We start from the raw sequence: 17,500 nt of genomic DNA on the forward strand, positions 1-17,500 counted from the left end.
GGGCGCGTTCGATTGACCCTATTCCGGAATAAGAATACGTGGAGTGATGATTAAAACGGTATGTTTGGCGCGTTTCGAAGCAGCAAGGATAATAAAAATATGTTTAAAAATGATAGGATTTTAGCAGATGTTTGACAATTTTAATGTGAATCTCCGTAAGAACGAAGGATTTTAAACTTATATTCCATGTATTCCTAATCCGGCATACGGTCAATCGAACGCACCCTAATTGAAAACCACTCTAATAGGTAAATAATAAGTAGCATTGTAAGTAGCTTTTATCCATACATTCTTAGTCATACAGTAAACACCCGCATATAAGAACAAGTGGATTAAGAACATCAGGCTGAAATTTGGCCAATAAAGGACCATATAAAAAAGAACAAATTCAGCCTGATAAATAAAACATGTTCTTAATACAAAGGGAAAGGTATTAGGATAAGGAAACAATACAATACAGTAACTTATATCAAAGTACTATGGTGTTCAGGACCATTACAAACTATAAAATCTACTACAAAACAGCATTTTATGTTAATTAAATCTCTAGTAATATATAATTTGAAGTATTTCTGAAACCAATTTTAAGAACATTTTAAGAACACTTTCAGGCTGATTTGTCACTAAGCACCCCTCAAATAAGAACACGATCAGCCTTAAACCTGAAAAAAGTGTTCTTATATACGGTTGTTTACTGTAATTGTAGATAAGCAGCTTCTTTTGTCGATCCTATCTGCATTCACGGCTCACTGGAAGACAACCGTGGTTAAATAAAGATATGATGGGTGAAAATCGCACCCCGACAACCGTACTTCACTTGGTTATGAAGGTACCTTCGCTTACCACAGCAATTTTTGAAGACGTCGAACTGTCCATTCTAATCGTATTGACCTCTGGCGACGCCTTCAAGTCAAAGTATTTGGGACTCTTGCTGTCATCCATGACAAACTGGCGGCAGGCAAATAGAAATTTGCAAGGCAAGATCTCCAGATGGCCTCGCTCGTGAGCAACTCTAACAAACCCTCGCTGCGCAAATCTCTCTGGGTGAAGATAATTTACCATGAGAACGTAAGAACCTGATTCTGGTACAGAGATGTCAAAACCTATAGATGGCTGTGAAATAGGAAAGTAATTCTAGCATAAACGTCCTCTCACAAGTTAGGTGATCAATACACAATATTACTCTATTTTATTCTCGCGTAGTAAAAAGATATTACATGTAATGTCTTCTAACAAGATAAAATGCAATAGGCTATTTCCGATTTAATGTCCGCCTCCTCTTCAAAGCGAGTCCAAGAGTTTTTCTTAAGAAAATTAGTTTTCATTCAATGTAAAGTAGAACTAACTGCCATCACAAAAACTTCGCACTTAGACTCGCTTTGAAGAGGAGGCAGACATTAGCTCGGAAAGGGTTTATTTATAGAGCGTCTTCACATGACGTCACGGCGGCCATGTTGATGTTCCAAACAAAGAAATGGCGGCCATGATGGTGTACCAAACTAATCCTCCGGGAATTGAACTCTATTTTTATGGAAATACTTTCTTTTGTTTCAGTAATCCAATATGGCTGCTAGTCACGTGAGTGAAAATGCTCTAAAGGTGGTTTTCACGTCATCGCCGCCAAAAAGATCTCTCATTAGCTTCTTTTGTTTGTCCACCAGCAATTGGGCATTACGTCATTGTTATCTGTATCCCTTGAGATTGGTTGCAAACCATCTGTATGATCTTCAAACTTCAAACCACGCAGCCAAGGTTTTTTATTGTGTGGATAGACTTAAGAGCCATTAAATGAACCGTGAGATTCAAGATTCATAACCAAATGGCGGGGAAATGCGAGTACGGCTGTACATTCGGGATCAGTGTGTGAGCTCGTCAAGCTCCCTCGGGATGTGGGACTGGGCCTACGGTTTATAGTCCTTATTCGAGAAGATTTGAAAGTCTAACCATTTGCAGCAATGATTAAAAAGAACTATTTTCTCCGGCTGAATTTTAAGGTCCTGGGTGTGTGGTCTGACCTAAGTGGAACCTACGACCTCTCGCCCGATAGTGCGCTGCTCATGCAAGAGAGGCAACCGGACGCCAGAAAGAAATTAAGGGATAGGAAATCGAACAACTGATAAATACTAACTTGACTTGTGCCCAACAGAGCCATATGGGAAAAAGTCTGTCCACTTAAATCAAACCGTGTATCTGTGAAAAACTCAAGTTGGCCTTTCAGTGGGAGCGTATAGGCTCTGTACCCAGGCACGGTGACCAGTGAGGGACCCTTAGGCCCATAATAAGTGTACATGTCACAGTGCTCTGGCTTTGAGTTCCGGAGTAAACAAGGTTCTGCGGTGATGTCCCTCAGAAGTTCAGCGTTGTAGTAATCTTCTGGTAAGAAGACGATATAATCCTGCAAAAGCAAACAATTGGCATTAAGTAAATAAAAATGTTAGCGCCATTCTATAACAAACGATGAGCAACGATGATAAAACAATTTTAAGGTAAAAAGACAAACAAATGACCAGCAATAAATAAATAAAATAACAAAGCATGGAGGAATATGAAAAGAATTTTGTAGAAGAGGAAAAAAATTCAAGCTCGCATTTTCTGTTCAGACAGCAAAGAGGCATTGTACAATGAGCTCTTTTCGTACTAACCGAGGGAAATGATATTTAAGCGTGAAGAGATTTATTTTCCGGTAAGGACTCGATCGGGAATACACGGAAAAAATTCAGTTCAGATTTCCTATTCAACAATTTCGAGAGTCCCAAGTTTCGCGGTCATTTTTGTCCTTGCAGTGCGGTCAACACAAGCCTCTTGCACCTCGTTAAAGAGCTCCAATATTTTGTAGCACAGTTGTAGAACCTCCTAAATAGTGGCCGAAAATTCATAAATTTCACTTATACTGAAAAGCACCCGTTTTTTTATTTAGGGTATGACTTAGTAATTACAGGTAACTTAATTTCTTTCTTTTTTGCGCGATACAGGTGTGTTTCTGCACTCACGCATTTTGGAGTCAAGGGTAAAACATTTTTTGTAAAGCAAGAATGAAAAGAGCTCTATCTGGTTTAACTTAGAACTTACCAGCAATAGTATGGAGCTACGCGATGTTATAACAACAGTCCAAGTTCCTTGGCCCAACTCCAACTCTATGTTCCTTCCTCTCGTATTTATTGTTGTCCTTAAGTTCTTGGTTTGATCTTCGCTTGGTTTTGGTGGCGAGAACTGTGCTTCGATAACGTAAGACGCATTTGCCGAACCTTCAGTTGCCAAAAAAAAAAACATAGAATCTTACGAGAGGCGTTAATAAACCAAAGACATGGCTTGACGATCATATACAAAAATGTTCAAAACTTTTTAAAACCAATCCGACGCGAGAACAAACCAGACTACTAAAGTTACAATGAACGATTTGAAAGCATGAGAAAAATACTGAAATATGGCATTATAGAAATGTAAGAAAATGTAAAATAAACGTACGTGGAGAGTGGCTTTTTCTCGGCTCATTAATTAAATACATAATGAAACTTTGGTAGATGTTATCATCTACGACCGCGAGGTCGACGAAAATGTCACCTCTAAATATAACTTAGCGAAATCGAACGTTTTTCGCGATTAGCCCATCTCGTTCGCGTCGTACTATGAGGGCGAAGTATCTTAAAAATCAATGGATACGTGTACGAGCCGTTTCAGAGTAAATAAAGAGAGAAAGGTACACATCTGTACACTAGCGTTGTCGAGTTGTTATGCAGAGTACTACAAGAATAGGGAGTTCAAGAAACCACGACGGCTGCGATGACGAATAACGAAAACGAATTTGCATATTCAGTGGGCAAAACTGTGCGGCAGTGTGCGGCCCTGTACGTGCGTTTTTCATTTGCCGTCGTCAGCAAAGCAACAACGTGAAATAACCAAGTTTGAGGTGTTATGGAGAACGTCAGCACTTGGAGATAAATTCTCATTTTTCTCTCTAAATTAACGATTTCATTCCTGAGGGACTGCCACACCTTTGTCATAATAAAAAGCTTGCAATAGTCGCGAAGTGATCGCAATAACGTGAATTTATGTTTTTACATGACGTTCTCGTTGCCGTTCCCGTCGTCATTGCTAACGCTCTCTAATGTTTCTTAAACTCCCTAAAGCCCGCCGCACACGGTGAGGAAAGAGCTGAGAAAACTGCCTTGCGAGGCGGTTTGCTCAGCTCGATTGTCACGATGGCCGCACACGGTGAGAACTTTGCCTCGCGAGGCCAAAAATATCAAACATGTTTGATTTTATCCTCAAGGCCTCGCGAGGCGAATTTCTAACCAAAATTTCCCCGCACACGTGAGGAAACGGCTGAGCAAACCCCCTCGCGAGGCAGCTTGCTCAGCTCTTTCCTCACTGTGTGCGGCGGGCTTAAAGACCTGGCCAAACGCTCGCAACATTTCAGTGCAACATCTTGCAACATTGTTGGGCACAACATGTTGCATACGTTTGGCCACCATGTTACGATATGTTGCAACATGTTGGATGACGTTGGATCAAATTTGAAAACGGTCAAATTTTTCGTGCAACATTTTGGATGTTACATGATGTTGTACCCGTTTGGCTATGTTCACGCAACATTGTTGCTCCACGGCATGCGCGTTAGGTCCACTTGTTGCGCGCCAGGGACTTGGGGCACACGAACATTGACATTTTGCGTTGAAAATACTGGAAATGTTGCGTGCGTTTGTTGCAAGAGGTTGCGCTGAAATGTTGCGAGCGTTTGGCCAGGCCTTAATATGTGCTAAAATACGTGTGCACGTGTAGCACGATTATTTTTCCTCTTTCAACCAACCAACCAACCAACCAATGATATTGTGGTTTAGTCGCGTTCTCGCTGGTGACCGCGTGTTAGATCTTCGGCTTTTAGCCTCGCACGGAAACCGAGCTTATTGTAATCTGTGGTGAACATTCTCGCTAAGATTCATCACAACCGCTGTTCAAAATATGTGACTTTCATATACATATAGTTCGCTAACCTCTTACTAACAGAGCGCGAGGGCCTTACTGGGGAATATTGGCCCGAGGTCGTGGCAATACGGACCGAGCGCAGCGAGGTCGGTGCAAAAACGACCAAGGGCCAATATTCCCAGTATGGGCCCGACCAAGTGAGGTTAGTAAGTTGTTTATTATATGACATCGTTTCTTTGAGCGATTGGACACTTCTCCTCTTGGTGAATGTTCGTAATCTTTGTCTCCCATCGGCGAACTTTTAACGGTAACCTTTTACATTTAAAACTAAATTCCGCTTGCTATAATTGCACTGTTGTGATGAAAAAATAAATTCCACTTTTTAAAAACTTTTTGTGGTTCGCTCAACTTTAATTTCCCGGGAGAGAGAAAAAAACGTGCTGAAAGTATCTCTCACGAGTGAGCGAAGCGAACGAGTGAGAGATACTTGCAGCACTCGAAGAGAAAATTCGTATCCCCGCGCGGCCATGTAATATCCTCTATTACTCACCTCGTACTAAACATAGCAAAAACGCGACAGGGTAGACCAGTGTAGCTCAATCGTGCGGTCTTGAGTTCAAGTCTCGTTCAAGCCTGGAATTTCTTTCAGGCATCCTTCACTTTGCAACGGCTGAAGTTGCTCTCATTTAAAATAATCATTCTCACTTAAGAGTCATAAACAACCTTGGAAGTTTAGAATCAAATATCAATATTTTACCTTGAGGGAAAAGTTCCACTTTAGCAGAAGTGCGTAAGTTATTTCGCAAAGCATAATGAAAAATAATTTGGTATTTTCTTGTCTTTGGGATTGACGCAACAACTGCATATGGCTACAAGGAAAAGAGAATAACTGCTTTAAGTATTAAAAGACTTCAACGCACACACGATTGGCAGTAAATAAATATATAATTTGCTTAGGCCATGCACATCTCCTCACTGTGCCTAGAACAGATTTGAACAAATTTGAGCTTAGCCGAGGAAATCGCGCTGCTCTACATCACACCACTCTTTGGACAGCAAAATGTTTTCCCCCCTTAAGGCGCTGTTACACTGTGAAATGCTTCGTGCAACGTGTCTCGCAATGTTTTGGCGACACTGTGTCGAGACAAGTTGCACGAAACATTTCACAGTGTAACATACCCTGCAATGGCCAAAATCGTTGCGAGACAAGTTGCACGAAAAGTAGAACCAAACTCTACTTACGGCAACGGCTCCAGCAACTTGTCTCGCAACGATTTTGGCCGTTGCAAGGTATCTTACACTGTGAAATGTCTCGTGCAACTTGTCCCTCCACAGTGTCGCCAAAACATTGCGAGACAAGTTGCACGAAACATTTCACAGTGTAAGATACCCTGCAATGGCCAAAATCGTTGCGAGACAAGTTGCACGAAAAGTAGAACCAAACTCTACTTACAGCAACGGCTCCAGCAACTTGTCTCGCAACGATTTTGGCCGTTGCAAGGTATCTTACACTGTGAAATGTTTCGTGCAACTTGTCCCTCCACAGTGTCGCCAAAACATTGCGAGACAAGTTGCACGAAACATTTCACAGTGTAACATACCCTGCAATGGCCAAAATCGTTGCGAGACAAGTTGCACGAAAAGTGTAACCAAATTCCACTTTCAGCAACGGCTCCTCCAACTTGTCTTGCAACGATTTTGGCCGTTGCAGGGTATCTTACACTGTGAAATGTTTCGTGCAACTTGTCCCTCCACAGTGTCGCCAAAACATTGCGAGACAAGTTGCACGAAACATTTCACAGTGTAACAGCGCCTTTAAGGCGCTGTTACACTGTGCAATTCTTCATGCAACTTGTCTCGCAACGCATTGCGATACAAATTTCACGAATCATTGTAACATACCATGCAACGGCCAAAGACGTTGCGAAACCAGTTGCAGAAAAGTAGAATCGAGTACTGCTTTCCGCAACGGTTGCAACGAATTTTTTAAGGATTGCGCAGTGTAACATCTGTCCTGCAACCTGTGTCGCAGCATTTTGCGCCACCAGCCAATGAAAATGTTCCCTTAACCTCACGTGATTATCGAAACGAGACAAGTTGCATGAAACGTTGCTCAGTGTAACACCCGTAAAACAACTTGTTTGGTAATGTGAGAACGTTTGTAAAAATGGCGTTGTGAGACAAGTTGCACGAAAAATTGCGCGGTGTAACAGCGCCTTTAAACCTCTGTGCGAATCGACTCAACTCAGGTCCCAGACACAAAGTTTTACTGCCGTTGTAATATATATCGTGATTATAAAAACAAGCAGTAAAAACTACTACACATCAGGAAACAATGATATAAAAATACACTGAACAAGAAATCGAAAAAAATCATGTCTTCAAAATGGTCAAGGTAGCTAAGGCTTTCGATATGGTCACTGATATGTTAAATCAATTGGCGTTAACACTGCAGAGAGGAAAAAAAGTGGAAAAAGAGAAAGTTGCAGAATAATAAATAAACAGGGTGTGTTTTGAAAATTTGAAGTATGAGAACAAAAAACCGGCGGAATTCACTCGTGGATGGCAAACTTAAGGAGCGTAAGAATTCTAAGGTGCAGCCGAAATGCCATCGAGCATGGCAAGATCTTGGATCTGTATTTACTTGACCGTAAATACAGATCTTGCCATGCTCGTAAGTTCACTTGGTTTGCAATTACATCGAAGGGAGCACAACGCAAAAATCGGAAAACCTTATATCGCTTGAGTTCTTCCCGCGGATTTATAAGATTCCTGCGGGCCTCGACTCGTTATCTGTTGACTTTTCGTTCTTTAGGTCTGCCGTTTGTTTCTGCTTTCGCGGCATACATTCATCCAAGGCCTCCTTTGTTCCCGAGCAACGTTCACATGCCTTTTGTTTAAGTTGACTTTCGCATTTAATTTTCATGGATTGACTCGACTTTTTACCCTTGTAAAGCGCAAGGTAGTCGTGGCCGAGTGGTTAAGGCGATGGACTTGAAATCCATTGGGGTTTCCCCGCGCAGGTTCGAATCCTGCCGACTACGTTCCTTGTCTTTTTCTTTCTTTAAATCTTCTCCCATTTTCTAGCCCGCATCAAGTTTGACCCGGGGTGAATGAGAGACGCATTTCCTATTTCGGGGAAATCTTCCGCTGAAGTTTACTTTACGCGTTGGAGCTGAAATAAAACACATAACCAGATAAACTTTAAGCCCATTGAGCGGGCCAGAATTTCAATTAATCGATCCCTTATTTGAACATTGTCCTCTGTTTTGAAAACAAACATACGTGACTATGAAGTAATTTTAAAAAATACCTTGTAAGCTGACATTATTGCATATCCGGTACCAGAAAAAGACGGGAAGAGTTTGCTGTCCGCGCCCATTGGAACATGGACTCTCAAGTTTGACAGTAATAACGCATCTTCTAATTCCACATAGATTTGATACAACGTTGGGAAATACAATGGCCTGGACAAGGAAAGACTGTAGAAGAAAAGGAAAAACTGTGATAAAGTTAGGTGTAATAAGACTGTTTTCTTTGTGTAACAACTTTTTGCTGTATTACTTTCGTTTGTTCATCTTCTACAAACTAGCCGAACTCAGTTTAAACTAACTGAATTTGGAGCACGTCGTAGAAGCTAAGACAGCAAATTTATTGTCCAGAGGAAATGAAAGAAATTAAATTTGCCGAAATTCAGGAGAACCGCTGTAGGTACTTCAGAATTTTCAATTAAATTTCCAAAAGACACATGTTCCGTTTGATGTTTAACCAAAATTCTTAGACCTTTGTCAAACGGTAAGCACACATTTTGCCTCCATTGGATCGTAATGGTAAATTGATAGGCTGTTTCGCTGATGAATTGTTAATAACGTTTTGAAAGTACGGGAAAAATGATGCATTTTACAAGGTGAAACCTTACAGTCACTTCCTTTAATAGGCACTTAAGGAACGACAACGGCGACGGCAACGAGAACGTCATCTCAAAATATAAATTTGCGTTATTGAAATCACTTCGTGACTATTTCAACTTTTTTAATATGACAAGGGCGTCGCAGTTCCTTAAAAGGAAGTGGAACGGCGCTTAATTTAGGGGAGAAAATTAAAATTCATGATCAAGTGCTGACGTTCTCCATAAACGCTCAAATTTGGCTATTTCACGTTGTTGTTTTGCAGACGACGGCAAAGAAATGGACAAAAATGAAAAACACACGTGCAGGGCGTGCAAAACTATTGTTTTTGCTCACTAAATATGCAAATTTGTGACGTTCTCGTTGCCGTCGCCGTTGTCGTTACTTAAGTTTCCTAATATAAGAGAGGACTGGGCACCAAAAGGACACCTTGTCCAAAAAAGGGCGATTATTTATGTCAGAACCGACCTCTGGTTGCTTCCAAACCATCAGGACTACCGTCTCGTAAGCGCAATCTCGGCGGAAACTCCAAAAAATAGCGATTACCAAAGATTACAAAAATACTCTCTTTCTACGAATGCCCACAGTCTGGACCGGGCAAGAAGTCACCATTCACACTGATCGAAAGAATCACGCGTCCAAGAGACGAGAAAGCAAATGATTGTACCTGTTGCACTTCTGTCCATCCACACCAGACACACACCGACATTTTCCTAAATACTTGAAGCAGTTTCTGTTGTTGGAGCCGCCAGGGTCACATTTACATGCTATGAGATTCAAGTAAGAGAAACATAACAAAAATCTGCGAATGCTTACGACCAAAGTTCATGAGAAGCGATCGGGGAAACACCGTAGACGAAGACAATTTCCCTTTCGCTCCATTCCATCGTTGGTGATAAAGGCTTTCGTCCAAAATTAGACCTACGTTGTTGACATATTGGTATACAATAACCCAAAATCACACTTTCACTAATTGATAGATGCGTACGTGTACATTGGGTAGTAAAGTTCGTTTATTGTTTTTGACCAAGGACACCCAACAAAACACGATATTCAGCACATGACATTTTTGAGCCGCGGACGGCAAACCAAAAGTGAGTTACTTTCTTTTTTACACTTCCACATTCATATTGCTAAGTATCTTTTCTCTGTTAGAGACGATCAGTTTAAAAATCTGTTAGAAACTATTGTCTTAACAAGGGAGATATTCACTTCCGGTACCGTCCGTTGCTCAAATTCGTGGTCTACTCTAGCTCCCTTTTTACAACCCCGCAAAACCACAAACATATCAAGTGCAACCCAAATCAGTATTCTTTGATCCTTATTACAGAAGGACTATGCTGTAATTTAGATGCACATTTCAATTGACCCGCTATAACACCTTTTTACAAGTCAGATACAACATTATATACGTCTAGCCATTATTGAGGTCCTTTAGGGGTTGGAGGGGGGGGGGGGGAATTCCTTGTTCCCTTTAATTTTGCTTGTGTTCCCATGTTCCCGAAATTACTTTTAAACTTGTTCTCAGCTTTTTGATCCCCGCTAGAATGGTTTACGTTCCCTTGTTCATTAAGATATTTTGTCTTTGTTCCCCTGTTTCCCATATCCAGCCATGTTCCCTTGTTACCCCAAACCCCTGGGAGAGCCTGTAAAAGGCATCCAGATTTCTCACTTACCAAATCACTTAAGATATTATAAACAGTTGTTTATCCAATTTAAAGATATAGAGCGCGCAGATATGCAAAGTAGACTATGGTTTTATTAAGCAACTCGGCTAGTAGAGGACTGTGACATTCCGAGCATTGATTTGTTTCCTTTAATCACAAAAAAAGCAAAACAAATCTATAACAATGATAGATGTGTCTTTAAAATGGCATATCACCGTGTTTTGTTTTCTCAAGGAATGCTCGTACACCTTTGGAAAGAAGCGAAATGAGCGATAAAATTTCTTGCATGCAATGTTGATCAACATACGAATAACACTAAAGAAACGTACACATAATCGTTCTTTGCAAAGTCTGAAAAATGCTCGTTTCTCCCAAATTTTGCGCGCAATTTTTTCAAGTGAACGTCCTGCACTCCACATCTCTGCACTTACAACGACTAAATCATTGCGCAAGTACGCATAAATGAGTCAAACCCGGTGCTTACGACTAGGAGTGAACAACTTCCATACTAACCTTACGTTACGGTATTTTTACAGACCGATCTATTTTTAGACTGTCTTTTCCGCAAAAAAACAAAAAAAAAACAAAAGCAAAGACAGTTCCGGTTCGGTGACGCGATGACGTCAAGTTAGTTTCTTGTGATTGGTCATCGGGCTCCTGCGGGAGTCTCATTCGCGGGAAATTCAATCTAAAAATGAATCGGTTTGTGAAAACGCCGTGACAGAAAAAGAAGGCTTTTGCTCGCTCCTGGTCAAACCGACCTTTGCAGCCAAAGATATCATGCGGTCTCATTCCATGGTACCCATCCTTGCAGTGATCACACTTTGCTCCTATCACGTGATTCTTGCAGTTGCATTGCCCGTTTTGCGCATGACAGTAGCGTGTTCCTGAGATGGTGCCACGCGTCGAACAGCGGCAGGCTGAGCAACCACTCGGATCGCTGCCACTGAAGTTGAAATATCCTTGCATGCAGCGATCACACGTACGACCAACAACGTGGGACTTGCACAAACACTGGTACTGCGGAAATAAGGAACAAAGTAATTTGCTAATTATTTAAAGATTTTTTAAAGTTTTCGATTAGCTCAGTTTCTCACATCTTTGCTAGCCTACAAAACCACGTCATACCTCCAATAATTCGAGGACATAAATAAATCACCCTTAATTGCTGGCATTTTCTAATTGTCCATCGTAAGGGAAGGGGGGGGGGGGGGGGATGAACTTCCCAGTACCCATACATCGTCAGGGATCTCTACTCCTCCGGTGGTCGCATTTTCCAGCTGAATAGGAATTGGTGCGTCTCTTCCCATGTCATTCAAGATCCTCTACAAACCACGCATTGGAAACCCAGAAATTTGGTCTATCTAGTCTGCTGGCAAAGTCTTCATCGCAGCGTTGATCTGTTTTGGGATACACCTGATTTTGTATGGCACTCTCTAATCACAGAGTGTTCGCTACTAATCCGAATCCTATTAACGGCTTTTGCTTCGCGTTTAAGCGAAATGGCAAACGGCACAAAGCTACTCCTCGTAAAAGCATGAACATTCCATTAAACTATCTCGTCTCTCTCTTTTCGCAAGTTGGTCGATATCTGTAGCTGACAGGAAATAAATGAGCTAGAATCGAACGGTAGCTCGTTGAGTTTTTGTAAAACGTAATTTCAACCTAAATGCAAGGCTAAATCTGTCTTACATCTATCGGCAACTCCCTTCTCCACAGCACAACAGGACGTTGAAGAAATATACTTTGGACTTTCAGATCTACAACGGCAACGTCCACGAAAACGTCACCTCAAAATATAACTTTGCACTATCGTAACTCTTCCGCAATTATTCCATTTCGTTCACGTCCTACAATGTGGGCGAATTTTCGTAAAAAATAAATTGGATACCAGCGGTTTTAGAGTCAAAGTAGAAAAGAAAAGGTTCACTTTTCGTCGCCGTCATCATTGCAGTTATAGGGAGCGTCAGTGGCAACGTCGCGCGCAGCAAAAATACCAATGAAAATTCAGAATAGAGAAGAAAAAGAGTGGATTCCACTCTATTCTGAATTCCAAGAGAAAATGAGGGGACAGAGAAGGAGGCTCTCGGTCCAGCCCTTGGGATATGTCATGTCCACGAAAGTTATTTTTAGACGAGCGGAAGTCTTCCGAGACGTCCGCATGCAGGCCAATCTCGGTCCGATGTTTGAAAGAAAATATATATTCATCAGCCTTCCACGTGCGCCATCATTTTCTCTTTTCACTAAGAACCTGAGAGCGAGGCAAGACTGCATGCGGGCGTCTCAGAAGACAGACTTCGGCTAGAACAAAGACTTCCACTCGTCTAAAAATAACTTTCGTGGACATAACATATCCCGGCCAACGCCTTGAGCCTCCCTCTCTGTCCCCTCATTTTCTCTTGTGAATTCTTATCGGTATTTTTTCTGCGCGCGCCGTCGCCACTGACGTTCCCGTTCTGTTGCTAAATATTAGGGAGCTTAACGCACGCGCGTTTTTGAGCCGCGGACGGCAACCGGAAGTGAGCTGTTTTCCCTTTTAACTTGTCTTCACACAACCACATTAACATTGCCAAGTATCTTTTCTCCATTAGAGATGATTAGTATAAAAATGTGGGAGACACCACTGTCCTGGAACACGAAATGTTCTCCTCCGGTTGCTGTCTGCGTCTCAAAAACGCGCAAGCTTAAGCTCCCTAATAATTAAGCCTTATGTCAGTCTTCGTATCACAACCCTTACCTTGGCCGACCCGTAGCACATGCCGTGTATCCTTCCGGGTATAAAATTCGTACCATCCGGGTTGCAATCACATTTCACACAAGCGGGGAAGCCCACCATGTCCTTTGCACAGCGGTTGCATTGACCACCCCGGATGTTGGGTCTGCATGCACACTGGCCAGTGGTACTGTTGCATTGTTTACTATACGAACCAAAGGTGTTGCAGTCACAAGCTGTAGACGGAAAAATTCAAACGCGAGAAAATTTGAATCAGAAGAGAAACTCTACTGATGTCAGTTTTAAAACGGCCAACGACCTGGACACTTGATTTGGATAACGACAAAATTAATTATCAAAGGGCGCTAGAAATCACAAGAAATCTATTAGAGTGGTAAGCGTAGCCATGGAAATGGGGCGACAAGGAAAAGAGAAATCTCTAATCATGGTGTGACTTCAATCCACGATTTGGTTTTATCAACTGAGTTGAAAATGTAAATTGACCATCGTACAGAGATTCTAAAAGATGACGTTTTGAGTGTTAGCCCTTCATCAGCGTTAGCCATTCGCTCTGACGAAGGGCTAACGCTCGAAACGTCGGCTTTTAGAATCTCTGTACGCTGGTCAATCTCTGGGCAGTGTGGCCCAGTGGTTAAGGCGCTTGCCTTAAGCTCCGTAGATCCCGGGTTCAAGACCCGCTCTGACCACTCGCTGAATTTGTTCCTGGTAGTCCCTGGTTCAACTTCCCAGCTGCACATGTAAATAGCCAACTGGTTTGCCTGCGGCCAGTTGGGATTCTTAACAGTTGTTGTTGTTGTGTTCTGTTGTTTCGTTGATTGTTTCATTGGCCCTGAAAAGCCCCTATGGGGAGCAGTCAATTAAGTATGTAATGTAATGTAATGTAATGTAATGTAACATGATTATCAACTCCGTTGATAAAACCAAATTTCAATCCACGACTCTCGGATAAAGATCTCAGTTGTGCTGTCGACTAAGATGCAAGGGGCGTTTTCCATTTACAAAAAATTTCCGGAAATTTTGGTGGAAATTTCCATCGGGTGAAAAACGTGCTCCATTTAACTCAGGTAGATTCGCCGCCCAGTGATTGCGATTTTACGCGCCAAATTTTTAAAAACGTGGCCGTGAATAGCCTGGAAGTGGTAAGACCTTTCAAAACTTGTAAATGGAACAAACCAAAAACGTGTGTTCCATTTACATCCCAACCGGAATTTCCGGAATTTCTTGGTAAATGAAAAACGCGCAAGGTCTCACGGGAACAGACCATGGCTAGTATATACGTAGCGGGAAATTGAATCGAACTTTTACTCGTTTAATTTCCTTAAATGAAAACATTTTTCCTGTACTGTTTCTGCTGTTGTGCTGTGTTGCTAATGTTATAGTTACTGTGAAGTGAAATCTATACTTTATGATAGTAGCACGTAATAGCCGTAGGCTAATGAACTTGTGGCCCTCAATGAGACCAAGTCCCGAAAACTTTTCGGGCCCGAAAAGCCATTTGTGAAACTGCCAACCGCTTGTTTTGGAAAGTCGATCTTTTAACATGTTTTCAAGGCAACAAAAAGAAAAATAACTGTGAAGTTTGACGAATTAAATCCTCTCCGTTCTCGAGATACAAAGGGAATTGTGACACCCGAAAACGCCCCGTAAAGTTTCGGGACTTTTGAGAAACGGGCCCCAGGGACACCGGAAACTCCGCCCGCTTGTCTTTTTGATCAGTGTGTGTGTGTGATATCTTTAACTGGCCACAGAGTTTTTTGAAAACAAGGATCATGAGACGGAGCCTACGGTTTATAGTCTTTATCCGAGAAGACTTGAGAGTCTAACCATTTGTGGTTGTAATTACAAAGGCAACACTTTCTTCTCAGTTATTTTAAGAGCCTGAGTGTTGGTCCTGCCGGGGTTCGAGCCCGCGACCTCCCCCGCACGGCAACCCGATTCTTAACCAACTGAGCAACCGGTGCGCGGTAATTACAACTAACGCTTAAATTTGGGTAGCAACTGTAAGCCAAGCTAGAATTATATATGCCTTCCTTGAACGTCTGAGCTTTCACTGACAAACTTAGACTTTCTAGATTCGTAAAATTTTCAATGAAAATATCAATATAATAATAATAATAATAATAATAATAATAATAATAATAATAATAATAATAATAATAATAACAATAATAATAATAATGACAATTATGATAATGATTTTGATAATTATTATCATAATGATGATAATTACAATTACCTTTTTAAGAGGGAACGTTTCTAACCTATTATAGCAATCTAAGTTGATAACCTCTAAAAAGTAAAATTAACAGAAGAAACTGTTGCTGCTTTTATTTTTATTTTATCAAGAGAAGGCCGGAGTACTCGGACAAAACCGTCGGAACAAACTGAAGAAGGAACTAAATCCAACCCACATATCAGAACCTTCAGGTATAGACTCGAAACTCAGGCTACAGTGAGGAAAGGCGTCTACCCTGCTACTCCCCAAATATTCAAGGGCATTGTTGATGGACTTACGCTTGCAGAAAGGAAATCCATAATACCCGCTTGCACAGCGGTCACACTGGCTTCCAGTGAAGCCTGTATCACAGACGCACTTTCCAAGATCGTTGCATGATCCGTAACCACGAGGGGAACATAAGCACTCTGGTGAAGAAAGCAACATTGAATGTTAAAGGTATCTTTATCAAGGTTTACAAATAGAGCGGTTTTCAATTGAGTGTCGAAAGTAATTAGCGAATTGCTTTGGTTTATGATTACTTCACTCAGTGATTGGTTCAAAGTTCTCGCGTCACTTTTTCAACCAATCAGAAGTGAAACCAAAACCAATCGTGGCTTGCGCGTACACATTTTCCCGCGCTTTATGTCGGTTACATGTAATTACTTCGAGTTTTGATTGGTTTACTGGATTGTCTCCGTCCTTTTTGATTGGCCAAAGTAATTACTTTGGTTTTGCTTTTACGACATTCATTTGAAAACCGCTCTATCATGGCTCAAGAAATGCAAGTAATTAGTGTCGCCGAGTGTTCCCTGGCTCTCAGGCTCCCCAACATCAACATAACTAGTTTACAGGAATGAAGACAATTGACGACATGAAGAGTTCCCTAATTTTGCTTCTTAAGTTAAGATAAACGCTGGATTTATCCCAGCCTAAAAATAATGCCTCTAACCTTCACACTAACGTTATTGTTGGAAACCTTATACTTAGAGGAACATTTCCTGTTGGATATCAAAATTGGGAGTGCATGTAATTCCTTGCAGCTACGGCCCATGTTTGTTTCAAGATGAATGCAAGGCCGATGAAAACGAAAAGTCCGCAACAAAACCAAATATTTAAATTCAGGGGAAAGTGCAATAGAACATACCCACTAAATTAGAGGCACTACGGCCCAGTGGTTAGGTCACTTGCCGTAAGATCTCGACATTCTAGTTCAAGACCCGTTCTGACACTCGTTGAATTTGATCCTGGTAGTCGCTGGTACAACTACTCGCCTGCACTTGTAAATCGCCAGCAAAGTTGGGATTTTTAAGGTTGTTGTTGTTCTGTTGTGTCATTGGCCCTGGAAAGTCCTTACGGGGAGCTGTCAATTAAATACGTATGTATGCGTGTATGTAAATTAACCAATTAGCGCTCGCGTGCGATCTGACGCATATATAGAGTGTTCTCACGTGAAGTCAAGGCGGCCATGTTGGTGTTGCGAAACAATGGAACAGCGCCCATGTTGATGTACCCAACTAATCCTCCGGGAAACGTTTTCTCTTGTTTAGGTGGAAAAACAAGGTTACTGATCACGTGAGTGAAAACACTATAACAAAGGATGGACACTTTTCTGATGAACTTAATTTTAGCCACTCACTTTTGCAAATAGGGAAATCGTAATATCCTCTTTTACATTCTCCGCAAAAAGGTCCCTGAAAGTTGGATTTGCACAGACATTTGTAGCCATAGCCGCCTTTGTGATCCTCACATATGTCGTTCGTTGTTGTCAGCGGATTACATCCACACCCTGAAATTTGATAAAACAGCCAATCAACAGACAGCAGCTGTTGGTCTCGAATTTTTGTTCGAATTTCGCTGGGTTCCTCTGAAAGATTTTCACTTCTAATTAACAAATTGATGTCAGTTTTTCATGCGTCTGTCCTGTTATTGATCATGAATAGGCCTTTTGCAACTAACGATCACATGGTACAAAATCCGCCATGCTGGAGGGCAAGCTCATTATTATTCCCCCAATGGGACATTAAAACAAAGGCAAGTCAAGATTGACTGG

General features: G+C 41.5%; 1 protein-coding gene and 1 non-coding gene across 2 annotated transcripts in view; one reads left to right on the plus strand and one right to left on the minus strand.

Annotated features, from left to right (window-relative positions):
* The window catches only part of LOC138045459 (uncharacterized), a 70,744-nt gene that overhangs the window by 34,472 nt on the left and 18,772 nt on the right, over positions 1 to 17,500 (minus strand). The window contains exons 9-18 of the mRNA XM_068891972.1: positions 17,087 to 17,236; positions 15,747 to 15,875; positions 13,236 to 13,447; positions 11,260 to 11,518; positions 9,499 to 9,598; positions 8,237 to 8,405; positions 5,681 to 5,792; positions 3,070 to 3,245; positions 2,129 to 2,395; positions 844 to 1,113 (exon numbers count right to left, since the gene is read on the minus strand). Coding sequence (XP_068748073.1) covers positions 844 to 1,113; positions 2,129 to 2,395; positions 3,070 to 3,245; positions 5,681 to 5,792; positions 8,237 to 8,405; positions 9,499 to 9,598; positions 11,260 to 11,518; positions 13,236 to 13,447; positions 15,747 to 15,875; positions 17,087 to 17,236 — 1,844 coding nt within the window. The remainder of the gene's footprint in view (positions 1 to 843; positions 1,114 to 2,128; positions 2,396 to 3,069; positions 3,246 to 5,680; positions 5,793 to 8,236; positions 8,406 to 9,498; positions 9,599 to 11,259; positions 11,519 to 13,235; positions 13,448 to 15,746; positions 15,876 to 17,086; positions 17,237 to 17,500) is intronic.
* Positions 7,886 to 7,967, plus strand: Trnas-uga (transfer RNA serine (anticodon UGA)). The gene has a single exon. It is a non-coding gene; the product is annotated as a tRNA-Ser (tRNA).

This window comes from Montipora capricornis, chromosome 4 (assembly GCF_036669925.1).
Source record: "Montipora capricornis isolate CH-2021 chromosome 4, ASM3666992v2, whole genome shotgun sequence".
Taxonomy (NCBI): domain Eukaryota; kingdom Metazoa; phylum Cnidaria; class Anthozoa; order Scleractinia; family Acroporidae; genus Montipora; species Montipora capricornis.